Raw genomic sequence first — 13,887 nt, forward strand, 5'->3', positions numbered from 1 at the left:
TTTTAGCTAGATTAGTTGTAAGGCACTTCTTGAATAACCAGAGCAAAGCAACAACATTATTTTCGGTAATGGGTGTTCCATTGACTTGCAGGGAAAGATACAAAGATATTTAAAGTAAGATTAAGCATTTAAAAATCAGGTCATGCTGCAATATAGAAGCTCACAATAGAAGAGAGGCAATTAGCAACACATTTTAAGATGCTGAAAGAGACCGTTATCCACAATTTCCTGTTCAGTGAATAAACTTCAATCTTTTCTCAAAATCAAAACTGCTTAGATGTGACAGGTCCACCTAAATATAATAATGCATCTAGTATTGCAATTTGGAACTGACATTTCTTACTTGTTCTCTAATTCACAGTACCCCCATGGGCACTAATAGCCATTGCTGTGGTAGGCGGACTACTGATTATCACCTGCTGCTTCTGTATTTGTAAGAAATGTTGCTGCAAGAAGAAGAAAGGTAAAAAAGAAAAAGGAAAAGGAAAAGGAATGAAGAATGTACTAAACATGAAAGACTTGAAGGGAGGCGGGGGACAGGTAACAATTTAATTGTGCACATAGTAGTCCTGTATGAAACCTACATCAATCAATGCTTCCTGACTTACTTTTTAGGAGTTGTGTCTGAGTGTATAACACTAACACTGCAACAGTACTTACCATATGTTTGTGATCAAACCACAGGCAACCATTATTTTTACTTATAAGCTAGATAAGTAGAATATATGAAGACAGTTGAGAGTGAGGGAAGTTCCAATACATCTGATGAGTAGGAAGTTTATCTTAGGAATGTATATTATATCTTTCACTAATGCTAGGCCAATTGTAGGCTTAGATTGTCCAGGTTTAACACATACATCAATTGAGGTGAAGTGGAATGTATTCCTTAAAGGGGGGAGGGTAGTCTTAATTGAGCAAAGGTGCAGGGTACCAGATTAAAGCACAAACCAAAATGTAGCTAGGATCAGATGCAACTAGAGCCAGAAGCTAGAAAGAAGTCAGTCATGCTGGATCAGAAAACAAGTCAAAGGCACTAATAAGTAATAGAAATATCCACAAAAGAGACAGAATAATTCTGCAGTGAAATTCACTGCTGCACATGCGTCAACTGTGGAGGTTAGTGCATGACATCACTGTCACTCCATTACAGCTATTCGAGGCAGTACCATAGGAACAAGCCGCAAATAAACACCTCCTAACCGTTAAATAGCTACATTGAGGCTGGGAAGATGGAGACTGAAATGTAGTAAGATAGTAACAATTGTTTTTTTTTCCCCATCTTCACACTTTGCGAAATTTAGATGAGAGTCTGTGTTCTACACAAATCAAGTATAATTTTGAATAAATACCTAATTTAATATAATGTTGAAAACTTAATTTCTGGTATTATTAAACTCTTTATCAAAAGTGCCCTGATGGTCATGCTGCAAGTAAATAGTTATTTTTTATAATATATAAAAATGTAAAAAACAGATAAAATGTGTATCTTGTAATACCTTTTTTATTGAACTAACAGAATTTTTTAGTGCTTTCAAGAGAACCTTCCTTTCTCAAGTCTGAAGCATTTCTGAGCAAGACGACACATTTAATTCAAAGTTGAATTGTGCTACAGGGGTTAAAACGACATGCGTGCAGATAAGACAGCTTTGATAGAACATAGACACCAGACAAATGGTGCTAGAAGGGGGATTATTAATATACAGAATGCCTGAATTCCCATCCAAGAGTTACAGAATATGCATGAAGACCTATATCCAGCATACACAGACACACGTAAATACTCACACTCATGTACATATACATGTGCATATGTACAAGTATGCACAAGAACATACACACTATACACAAGTACATACAATATACATATAAATACAACCAAATACCTAAAGATATGTACATGCACACCTACACATACATCCACACACAAGCACCAATACATGTACCTACACATATACCAATGTGCCTACACATACACAGACCAATTTAAATGTATATGTACACATACACCTATTCACATATACATACATGTATGCATATATATATATATATATATATATATTTATATATATATATATACACACACACACAAATACATACATGTGTACGCATACACATAAATACATGAACACATATACATACACACAAACACATATAAATACATGCACATGAACTCATATATACAAATATAAATGCACAGTCACATATATAAGCATACCTGCATAAGAGTATGGGAAAGCATAGGTCTACACACAGTACTTTGTATATTGATAGAATAAACATATTGGAATACATTTTAAAATGTTGATATATGTGATAGAAGAGTAAGAATGCTAGGGAAGTATTCATGTAAAGTGTTGGTAGTGGGACAGGAAGCCCAAATCAATATTTAGTCATCTATTCTTGCTGTTAAACAATTTGATCATTCTGGCTTTAAAAGTTTTTCTTTCAGTACTTTGCTTTTTAGGTCCTTCATTGAGTGGCTTAAAGTACTGAAAGGGGGTTTTAAAATTACCCAAGAAAGAAAAACTTTTGAAGCCAGAATGATCAAATTGTTTAACATGAAGAGGTTATTGAGGCTAACTTGCTTATTTTGCACATTTAATTCATTTGAATTGTTTCATTCCATTATGTAAGTGTGTAATTGGCTTTTTTTTTATCACCATCCGAAGATTGATTAAGGTTTGGTAGTCTGTTGAAATCCATTTTCTATTTTTCTCTTTCATATGGGAACTTCTCCGTTTAAAGTGGTAAATATAAATTTTATTGGTGAATGTGGCACCCTAATCTTCCTATAGAATTTTCTATATACTACATATTGGTTTTCTGTTTGGTTGGGGACTGATCCAGTGGTCAGTGGCCTGTCTGCAGTTGATTTGCACTTTTGCTTCCACCCACTTGTTTCAAATACTCAAGAGGAACAACTACCGTGACAGGGGTATCACAACCTACTATGGTGACATCCATGTCGAGCAGCAGATGTTTGTGTGCTCGGGTAGGGGACGGAGGGCTGGGGCCCTTCTATGCATGACACATAAATCCAATAAGTTGCCTCCACTCATATGCAGCTGCGACCTTATCAGAATAATAGAGAAGAGGGACAACACCTCCCCTAAACAGGGAAAGCACCAATATATATCAACAAAATCTTAGTAAAAAAATTAGAATTAACATAAAAACAATAATATAATCCCCCTGAAAAAAATTGGAAAAACATACCAAATAATGCATATATTTATGCCCCGACAAGCCACCACTGTCAGATTGATTTTGAATGGATAACCCCCACATGTTACTAGCCCTATGGCTGAGACTTTATGATCACAAGGGAGTCTCTAACTGTGTGTCCGGATTACTGTTTGATCCAGCACGTAGAACTGTATAGCACGGATGACATAAGTAACGTATTACCGGTCCTTAGAATGGCCGGATTTAACCTACATAGAATAGTCAAAAATACTAGCCGAGGTCAGGGAACACAGAAAGGGACGCAGCGATGAGGAAACCAGGAGTCAAGATACCAGAATATAGAAAAGTCAATAAACAAAGCCAAATTTAAAAACCAGGTAGAAAACTAATAACAGGAACGCGCTCTCAGACAACCACAATTGAAATCACGACAGGGCACTGAGCAGGATGAGAACTGGGCCTAAATACCCCTCCTTTAGTTCTGATAGGCTGTAACCGGCCTTTGACCCCAAAGTCAGTTACCAGGTTTCATTTGCACAATTGCTGCTCAGCATTAACCCTTCTGTGGATTAGGTTGCTGCTTGGCACAAATTTTCCTGTGTGGACAGTTAATGTCATTAACCACATTTCTATAAGCGGATGAATACGTGACATTACCCCCCAACTGAAGAACGCCCACCGGGCGGGCAGGACCAGGCTTGAGAGGAAATTTGGCGTGAAAAGCGCGGATCTTACGGCCCGCATGCAGGTCAGGAGCCGAAACCCAAGAACGATCAGCAGGACCGTAACCTTTCCAAACAACCAATTACTGTAAAGTGCTCCGAGAAAACCTAGAATCCACGATAGGAGATACCTCATACTCCTCCTGACCACCCACCACCACCGGAGGGGGAGGAACACAAGGGACAGTATATCTATTGAAGACAAGAGGTTTGAGTAAGGACACATGAAAAGTGTTAGAATCCCTAAAGATGCAGGAAGAGCCAGAGAGTAAGACACTGGATTGATCCTACAAAGCACTCTATAGGGACCAAGGAATATGGGGGCAAACTTCATGCTAGGGACCTTAAGCTTGATGTTGTGAAATGACAACCAAACCCGGTCCCCCACTTGGTACACCGGGTTGGCACTCCTACGCTTATCAGCAAAATGTTTGAAGCGTTCAGCAGCAGCCCCTAGAGCAGTTTGAACCTTAACCCAGGTATCCCGAATGGAGGCCAGACGCTCATCCAGAGCAGGAATGGCAGTATCAGAAAATACCGCAGGGAGAACCGTAGGATTTTTATTGACAAAAAATGGACTGTGCCCAGAGGAGTCATGAACAGTATTGTTTCTAGCGAACTCTGCCCACGGGAGTAGTTCGGACCAATTGTCCTGTGTGCTATTAATAAAACAACGCAAATAAACTTCTAATGACTGGGTAGCCCTCTCAGCTGTACCATTGGTCTGTGAATGGTAGGAGGAGGAGAAGGAGAGTTCAATCCCCAATTGTTTACTGAATGCCCTTCAGAACCTGGACACAAACTGAGAGCCCCTATCAGACACAATATTGTGAGGGATGCCATGCAAACTGACGATTTCACGTGTGAAAATTAGGACCAATTCTTGCGAAGATGGTAACTTCTTGAGAGGAATAAAGTGAGCCATCTTAGAAAATCAGTCTACAACCATGAGAATAGTAGTGAACCCAGCAGAGCTAGGAAGCTCAACAATAAAGTCCATGGATAAGTGGGACCATGGAATCTCAGGAACAGGAAGAGGCTGCAATAGGCCACAAGAAAGTGCATGAGTCACCTTAGAAACTGCACACACAGAACATGCCTGCACATACTCCTTTACATCTTTCCTGAGTGAATCCCACCAAAATGATCTAGTGATCGCAGCAGTGGACTTATTGATGCCCAGGTGTCCAGCAGTTATATTGTCATGGAACACTTTCATGATATTAACCCTTTCACGTAGGGAAACGGACAGTTTATCACACGGTTTACCACTTGGCGCCTGAGGCTGGGCCTCCAGTATGGTGCCAAACAGTGGAGAAGACAGTGAGAGGACAGTAGTAGCAATAATACACTCTGGTGGAATAATAGAGGTCACCTGTTCCGGAGCTGACTCATTATCAAATTGCCTGGATAAGGCATCAGCCATGGTATTTATAAAACCAGGTCTATAAGTAATGAGGAAGTTAAAACGGGAAAGGAACAGTGACCATCTAGCCTGTCTGGAAGACAAACGTTTGGCATCCCCTATATATGCCAGATTTTTGTGGTCGGTTATGATCAACAGGGGGTCCTTGGAACCCTCCAAAAGATGTCGCCACTCCTTGAGGGCAAGAAAAATGGCCAACAGTTCTCTATTGCCAATATCGTAGTTGCGCTCAGCAGGAGACATCTTTCTGGAGAAGTAGCCACAAGGATGCAATGGTGTTCCCTGGCTTTCTCTCTGAGAGAGAACAGCCCCTACCCCTGTCTCGGATGCATCAACCTCCAATATAAAAGGTTTACTGGTGTCGGGATGTTTTAGTATGTCCGCAGAGGCAAATCTTTGTTTAAGAGTCTCAAAAGCATTCACAGCCTCTTTAGACCATACCGTGCTACTAACCCCTTTGCGAGTCATATTAGTGATGGGTGCTATTACAGAAGAAAATCCCTTGATGAATCTTCTGTAATAGTTGTCAAAACCAATAAACCTTTGAATGGCTTTTAAACCAGAGGGTAATGGCCAGTGTAGTACAGCCTCTAGTTTTTTAGGATCCATTTGAAATCCCGATGCAGAGATGTTGTAACTCAAAAAGTGGACTTCAGGCTGGTCAAATATGCACTTTTCTAATTTACAATAAAGTTTATTTTTCAACAACGTCTGCAGAACCTGTTTCACATGGGAGTGGTGAGTTTGAAGATCAGGGGAATACACCAAAATATCATCCAAATAAACCAAGACAAATGAGTAAATTAATTCCCTGAGTACATCATTTATGAAGTCTTGGAATACGGCCGGGGCATTGCATAACCCAAATGGCATTACCAGATATTCATAGTGTCCCCTACAGGTATTAAATGCCGTCTTCCACTCATGATTCTCTTTAATTCTAACCAAATTGTAAGTGCTCCTAAGGTCAAGCTTAGTAAATACTTAATAGTAGTAAATAGTAGCTCCCTGAAGTCTATCGAACAATTCGGAAATGAGTGGGATAGGGTATGCATTTTTTACAGTGATTTTATTAAGTGCCCGGTAGTCTATGCAAGGGTGTAACTCACCACCCTTTTTCTCAACAAAAAATAATCCTGCACCAGCTGGTGAGGATGACTCTCTTATGTGCCCTTTGCTCAAGGATTCTTTGATGTATTCCTCCATTATTTTACTCTCCTGGGGAGATAAGGCATAAACTGCCCCCTTAGGTGGCATAGCGCCTGGAAACAGGTTAATGACACAGTCATATGCTCTGTGGAGAGGCAATACATCGGATTGAGCCTTGTTAAACACCTCCTGAAGTTCTCGGTATTGTATGGGAACTCCAGGAGTTTGGGGAGTGGTAGTGGGAAGGTCAGTAGTATCCAATTTCTTTAGTACTGGTTTTATACATCTCCCCATGCACTCTTTACCCCATTCTAATATCTCCCCATTAGCCCAGTCAATATAGGGATTGTGCTTACTCAGCCACGGAAACCCTAATATGATAGGACATGATGGAGAAGTAATAACCTGAAATGTCATCTCCTCCCTATGGGAGGCCCCCAATAGAGATCGTAATAGGGACAGTTTCGTGGGTTATAAGCGGTTGTGTGAGTGATCTACCATCAATAGCCTCTACAGATAGCGGCGTAGGTCTCTCCCTGACTGGTATCTCATTACCCCTAATAAACTCGACATCAATAAAATTTCCAGCAGCACCTGAGTCCATTAGGGCACTGCAAGAAAACTTCTTGTTATGAAGGGAAATATATACCTCAAGGAGGAATCTACTTTTGTTTTGGTTAGAGGACAACTCAATCACACCTAAGATCTGTCCCCTTAAGGTTCTTAGGTGCGGAAGTTTTCCGGACGCACTGGGCAATTGGTTATCACATGTCCCTTTTGACCGCAATATAGGCATAACTCCTCCCTTCTCCTATACTGTTTTTCGGCCTCCGACAACTGCATAGGTTAGGGTTCGGACTGTACAGGGAGGCTAGACAAAACAGGTTTAGAGAATTGAGGTGCTAGGGACATAGCCGTACGTCTGGTCTTGCTTCTGGTGACTTCTCTGAGTCTTAACCTATTATCAATATGCATGACAAACGTAATAAATTCGTTAAGACTCTTAGGTAATTCTTTAGCGGCTATCTCATCTAGTATAGTCTCTGAGAGACCCTTTTTGAATGCTGAGATTAACCCATTGTTAGTCCAGTCTACCTCGGAAGCTAAGGTATGGAATCCAATAGCATAATCCGAGATTATGTCTTGTCTGATGTGCATTAGGGCAGTGGAGGCGTCATCCTCTCTACCCAATAGCTCAAACGTTAGCTTGAATTCGGCAAGGAATTCCTGGTAATTATGAGCTGTGCTCCGATTACTCTCCCACAACGGATTAGCCCAGACAAGGGCCTTGCCCTTTAATTGATTCATTAGATAACCAATTTTTGCTCTGTCCATGGGGAACGACCCTGGTGAGGCCTCAAAATGGTACTCCACCTGATTTAAGAAAACCCCTGCATTCCTGGATATTGCCATCAAACTGTAGGGAAGGAGATGCTAGGAGTCCTATTAACAGTGGGTGGAGGTACACAGAGTAGAGGTGCTATAGGAGGAGATGCTGCAGGCTGCAGATGCTCCATTCTAGCGAGAAGCATACTGCAAGCCTGAGCGAATTGATCCATGATCCAATTGATCTATGTCGTAATGTCAGGATTACTGTTTGATCCAGCACGTAGAACTGTATAGCACGGATGACAAATAAGTAACGTATTACCGGTCCTCAGAATGGCCGTATTTAACATACATAGAATAGTCAAAAATACTAGCCGAGGTCAGAGAACACAGAAAGGGACGTAGGATACCAGAATAAAAGTCAAAAACAGTAATTTTACTTACCGTAAATTCCTTTTTTCTTAGTATAGTGGCAGTACTTACAAGTGGGATGTTCCTTAGGGTTCTGGACAAGAAGCTCCCCCTTGTTTAGAATTTAAATGCTGTGCTCCGCCTGCTGCCTCCATATAAGCTGTAACCCAGAGACACACACCAGTAATACAAAAGAACCAAACGGAGACCGAATGATGCATAGAATTTAATCTATTTGAAAGCGGAGGGAAAGCCAGTACTGCCACTATACTAAGAAAAAAGGAATTTACGGTAAGTAAAATTACTGTTTTTCCCTTCGTATAGTGGCAGTACTTACAAGTGGGATATAGCAAGACCTCTGCATACAACAAATGGTGGGAACTCAGCAGGCCACAGCTTGTAGCACCTTACGCCCAAAGCAGCTTCAGATGATGAGAATACGTCCAGTCTACAATGCTTGATAAAAGTATGTAAGGAAGACCAAGCAGCAGCTTTGCAGATGTCTTCAGGTGAGGCGGCTGCTTTTTCAGCCCAGGAGGTCGCCATAGCTCTAGCGGAACGAGCCTTTAAAGGGAAACTAAGGGGAATCCCTTTGGATTGATAAGCCAACCTGATTGTATACGTTAGCCATCTGGCCAAAGAGGGTCCTGAGACAGCACAACCCCTGTTAGTGCCATGAAAGAATACAAATAGATGATCTAAGGATCTAATCCCTGAGTCTTCTGAAGACAGATTTTCAGGGATCTTCCAACATCTAGGAGATGTCACTTTCTTTCCAGATCCGATGTAGGAGAATGACAAAAAAAACGGTAGGACAATAGGTTGGTTAATCGCAGCACTAGAAATAACCTTAGGCAAAAAAGAAGGCTTGGTGTGCAGGACCACCTTGTCTTGATGAAAAAATTGTGAATTCCGGAGAGAAAGAGAGAGCTCGGATCACACCTACTCATCTAGCAGAGGTGATAGCCACCCGGAAAACCGTCTTGAAGGTAAGAAACTTGATAGGAACCTCCAGTAATGGTTCAAACGGTGGTTCACAAAGGGCTTGAAGCACCAGAGACAGATCCCAAGTAGGGAAAGGTACTAACTTAGGAGGCCTCTTAAGCCTTATGGACTTAAGAAATCTTCGAATAAGCAGGTTTGAGACAATGTCACGAACCAGGAAGTGATTTAGAGCTGAAATCTGGCCTTTGAGCGTAAATACTCCCAGGCCGGCTTCAAACCCATCTTGCAAAAAAGAAAGAATTTCCGGGATAGAGGCTTTGGCCGGATCCAAACCTCGAAGTGAACACCAGGTTCTGAACTTCATCCAAACTCTGAAATAGATTTTCGAAGTGGACCAGCGGACAGAAGACAGCAACACATCACATAAAGGTCAGAGAGACCATGGCCTTGAAGGAACACCCTTGCAGCAACCATGCCGTCAGGTGAAACATCTCCAGAGTTTCCACGGGGAGAGTCACATTCTCCAATATTTGAGAAGAGACTGGGAGATGCCAACGTGAGATTGTCAAGTTTTCCACTTCCGAAAACCAACTCCTGTTCGGCCAGAAGGGCAGGACTGCCAATTACTTGCCTTCTCCATCTTACTTATGAACAATCCGTGGTATAAGAGCGACAGGAGGGAAAACATAAGCCATGTCGAAGGTCCAAGGTATCGATAGACCGTCTAGGACAACTGGGTAATCTCCTGAATGGAGAGAAGCAAATCATTGTACTTTCCTGTTTCTCCTTGTGGCAAACAGGTCTATCTCCGGCCTGCCGAAGCGTGAACCCAGCTCCAAAAAAAAAAAAAAAACTTGGCTTGACAGTGCCCAGTCTGCCTGAGACCAAAGTCTTCGGCTGAGGCTGTCTGCAATAACGTTTAGAGACCCTCTGATATGGGTAGCTGATATAGCGAGAAGATTCGCTTGAGCCCAAGACATATGTGGTAGCAGAGCTCTTGTAGAGCTTTTACCTTCGTGCCACCCTGGTGATTCAAAAAAGCCACTGTAGTGGCGTTGTCCGACTGAATCCTCATTGACTGATTGGTGATGGCTGAACGGAAGGAAACCAGTGCCTTCCAAACCGCATTTAATCCCTGAAATTCGAGGAAGCGCCTGCCTCCACTCTGTTCCAAAGACCTTGATGGAACTGAGAACCTAGATGGGCGCCCCAACCCATCTGGGAGGCATATGTGGTTATCGTAAACCGTTTCTGAGCAAACGATAGGCCCTTTGAGATTTTGCTTCTGTGTTTCCACCAGTTCAGTTGTCTTTTCACCCCTTTCGACAGGTGGAAGGGAGAGTCTAGATCTTCCTGTTTTCGTGTCCATTGGGAAAGGATGTCCCATTTCAATGGTTTTGATACTGCCTTTGCCCAGGCCACTGCTGGGATTGCAGAAGCGAGGAGGCCTAGTAACCTCCTAGCATCCCTGATTGAACTTAGGTTTTTATGCAGCTTTGATACGGCTTTTAAAATCCTCATTTGTTTCACTATTGGTAGAAAAAGAGAGAGGGACTGTGATTTTTCTCGAAGACCCAATAACTCTAGACTTCATGACGCAGTCAGCTTGGATTATTCCAGGTTCAGGATCCAACCGTGATCTCTTAAAACCTTCATTGTAATCTTGAGATGAAGATTTAGCAGTTGTCTTGATTGGGCCTTCAGAAACCAAACGTCCAGGTATGGAACAATCGAGATACCTTTCAGACGTAAAACTGCCGCTATGGGTGCCAGGATTTTCGTAAAACTCGAGGAGCTGAGGACAGGCCGAAGGGAAGAGCCTTGAATTGTAAATGGAGAATCCTTTGCTTTCTTGTTAGAACAGCAAATCTGAGAAACTTCCGGGAAGATTCTGAAACTGGTACATGGAGATAAGCATCTTTTAAATCTAACTTTGCCATGTAATCTCCCTTGTGTAGAATGTGCGCTACCGACAGAATACTTTCCATACGGAACTTCTGGTACGGTATGCAGGTGTTGACTTGTTTCAGGTCCAGGATCGGCTGAAAGGATCCATCTGGTTTTTGAACCAGGAAAAGGCGTGAGTAAACACCCTGAACGTTTGGGTACCTTCTCTACCACATCTTTTCTTAAAAGAAGGAGTGCTTCTGTTAGGAGAGCCTCTGTTTTGAAGGATAGCTTGACAGAAGGAAGGATGGACGAGGTCTTGACAAAAACGTTATCTTGTAACCTTCTGAAACGGTTCTTATAATCCACCCATTTGAAGTACTCTTTTTTCATTTGTGGGTGAAGAACTGAAGGCGTCCTCCCATTCTTTTGGCGTCAAAACTTCCTCTTTTTGTCTTGCCTGGTGGATTCCTGTCTAGACCACTGGCTGTTGTTCCCACCATGTTTGTGAAACCTGCGAAACCGCCCTTGGTAACGAAAGGACCTCTGACCCTGGTACTGAATTCTTTTATTTCCCTGGGTTCTTGGTTCCAGAGGTAGGGCTTTCTTTGTATCCGACATCTGTTTAATAATGTCTTCTAAAGGAGTACCAACAAGTTTTTGCCTCTCAAAGGGTAATTCACATAAGGCTGCCTTGGATGCAGAATCAGCTGTCCATGTTCGTAGCCAAAGTGCTCTTCTGGCTACTGATGACAACCCCATGATTCTTGCTGATAGACGAAGAAACTCCTCAGAAGCATCTGAAAGGAATTCATTGGATAGCTTCAATAGGAATATGAGATGGGAAGGATCTGTATCGGATTTTCCCATAAGGGAATCTTCCAGGGCTTGAAGCCACACGCTCTGAGCTCTGAGAAACGCTGAACCTGCAATTTCAGCTCTGCACTGATATCCTGCGGCCTGGAAAATTCTTCTGCATGAAGTTTCGGCTTGTTTGTCCATTGGGTCTTTAAGACCTGAGACTTCTCCAATGGGTATAGTGGTTTTCTTCGACAGCTGGGCAATCTGAATATCCACTTTAGGAAGATCTTCCCATTTGTCTTCAGACTGTAGCTTAAACATCAGTTTAAAATGCTTTTAAATAAATGCACGTCTTTCAGGATTCTTCCATTCCCTATGAAGGACATCCAAAATTTTAGGAGGCATTGGGAAACCTTTAACATTACCCTTCATATACAGACCAATAGGGAGGGGAGGTCCAGGGCCGGCGCTACCTGTTAGGTGGACTAGGCAGACGCCTCGGTCGCCGTCCCCCCTCATGCTGCAGCCGCAAGAACGGTCTGCAGAGAGCCTCAGACGGCTGCAGCTTTGCCCAGGCTGGTGCGTCCATGAAGGCGCACCGCCCGGCGCAGCCAGAGGAGAGGGGCTGACAGGAGGGAAGCGCTGAGCGCTCCCTCCGGTCACTCCCTCACTGTAGCGTGGCCGAGCTCTGTATGGTCCGCGGGTTTCAGGGAGCATCTGTCTCCTGTACCCAGCCGGACTAACAGGAAGTGAAAACTGAGTGTGCACTTCCTTTTAGTCCGGCCGGGTACAGGAAACAAAAGCTCCCTGTACCCGCGGACCATACAGGGCTCGGCCACGCTACAATTTAGGTGGGGGGGGGAGAAAGAGAGTGACAAGGGAGGGAGGGGGGAGAAAGAGAGTGACGAGGGAGGGGGGAGAAAGAGAGTGACGAGGGAGGGGGGAGAAAGAGAGTGACAAGGGAGGGAGGGGGGAGAAAGAGAGTGACAAGGGAGGGAGGGGGGAGAAAGAGAGTGACAAGGGAGGGAGGGGGGAGAAAGAGAGTGACAAGGGAGGGAGGGGGGAGAAAGAGTGACAAGGGAGAGGGGGGGGAGAGTGACAAGGGAGAGGGGGGGGAGAGTGACAAGGGAGAGGGGGGGGAGAGTGACAAGGGAGAGGGGGGGGAGAGTGACAAGGGAGAGGGGGGGAGAGTGACAAGGGAGAGGGGGGGGGAGAGTGACAAGGGAGAGGGGGGGGGAGAGTGACAAGGGAGAGGGGGGGGAGAGTGACAGGGGAGAGTGAGGGGGAGAGTGACAGGGGAGAGTGAGGGGGGGGAGAGTGACAGGGGAGAGTGACAGGGGAGAGGGGGGGAGAAAGAGTGACAAGGGAGGGAGGGGGAGAGTGACAGGGGAGAGGGGGGGAGAGAGTGACAAGGGAGGGAGGGGGGAGAAAGAGAGTGACAAGGGAGAGGGGGGGAGAGTGACAAGGGAGGGGGGGAGAGTGACAAGGGAGGGGGGGGGGGGAGAGTGACAAGGGAGGGAGGGGGGAGAAAGAGAGTGACAAGGGAGGGAGGGGGGAGAGTGACAGGGGAGAGGGGGGGAGAGTGACAGGGGAGAGGGGGGGGAGAGTGACAGGGGAGAGGGGGGAGAAAGAGAGTGACAGGGGAGAGGGGGGGGAGAGGGGGGGGAGAAAGAGAGGGACATCCATCACACACACACACAATCATGCAACCCTTACACACACAGAAACACTCAATGCATCCCGTACATACACAGAAACACACCTTGCAGCCCTTACACATACAAACACAGATTCACACAATGCTTTCTTTACACACATATCAGGACATCCCCTACACACTCCACCCCCTGTGAACAAACTCATTTGTGGAAAATGAAGGTGGACCCTGGGACCCAGACCTTGAGCTGTGTAAAGAGCTGCTTCCCGTTCTCCCAGAACATTGATTTTTGTGACCACAGTTACAAACAGTGATCCTGTTCTACACCAGACCAGTGGAGCCAGACTGCAGCTAGAGCCCATCATCCTCATCTG

At 44.1% G+C, this 13,887-nt stretch overlaps 1 protein-coding gene across 1 annotated transcript in view; it reads left to right on the top strand.

Annotated features, from left to right (window-relative positions):
- SYT2 (synaptotagmin 2) overlaps positions 1-13,887 on the top strand; it is a 470,295-nt gene that overhangs the window by 148,153 nt on the left and 308,255 nt on the right. The window contains exon 3 of the mRNA XM_063453184.1: positions 362-540. Coding sequence (XP_063309254.1) covers positions 362-540 — 179 coding nt within the window. The remainder of the gene's footprint in view (positions 1-361; positions 541-13,887) is intronic.

The sequence above is a fragment of the Pelobates fuscus genome, chromosome 1, assembly GCF_036172605.1.
Source record: "Pelobates fuscus isolate aPelFus1 chromosome 1, aPelFus1.pri, whole genome shotgun sequence".
NCBI lineage: Eukaryota > Metazoa > Chordata > Amphibia > Anura > Pelobatidae > Pelobates > Pelobates fuscus.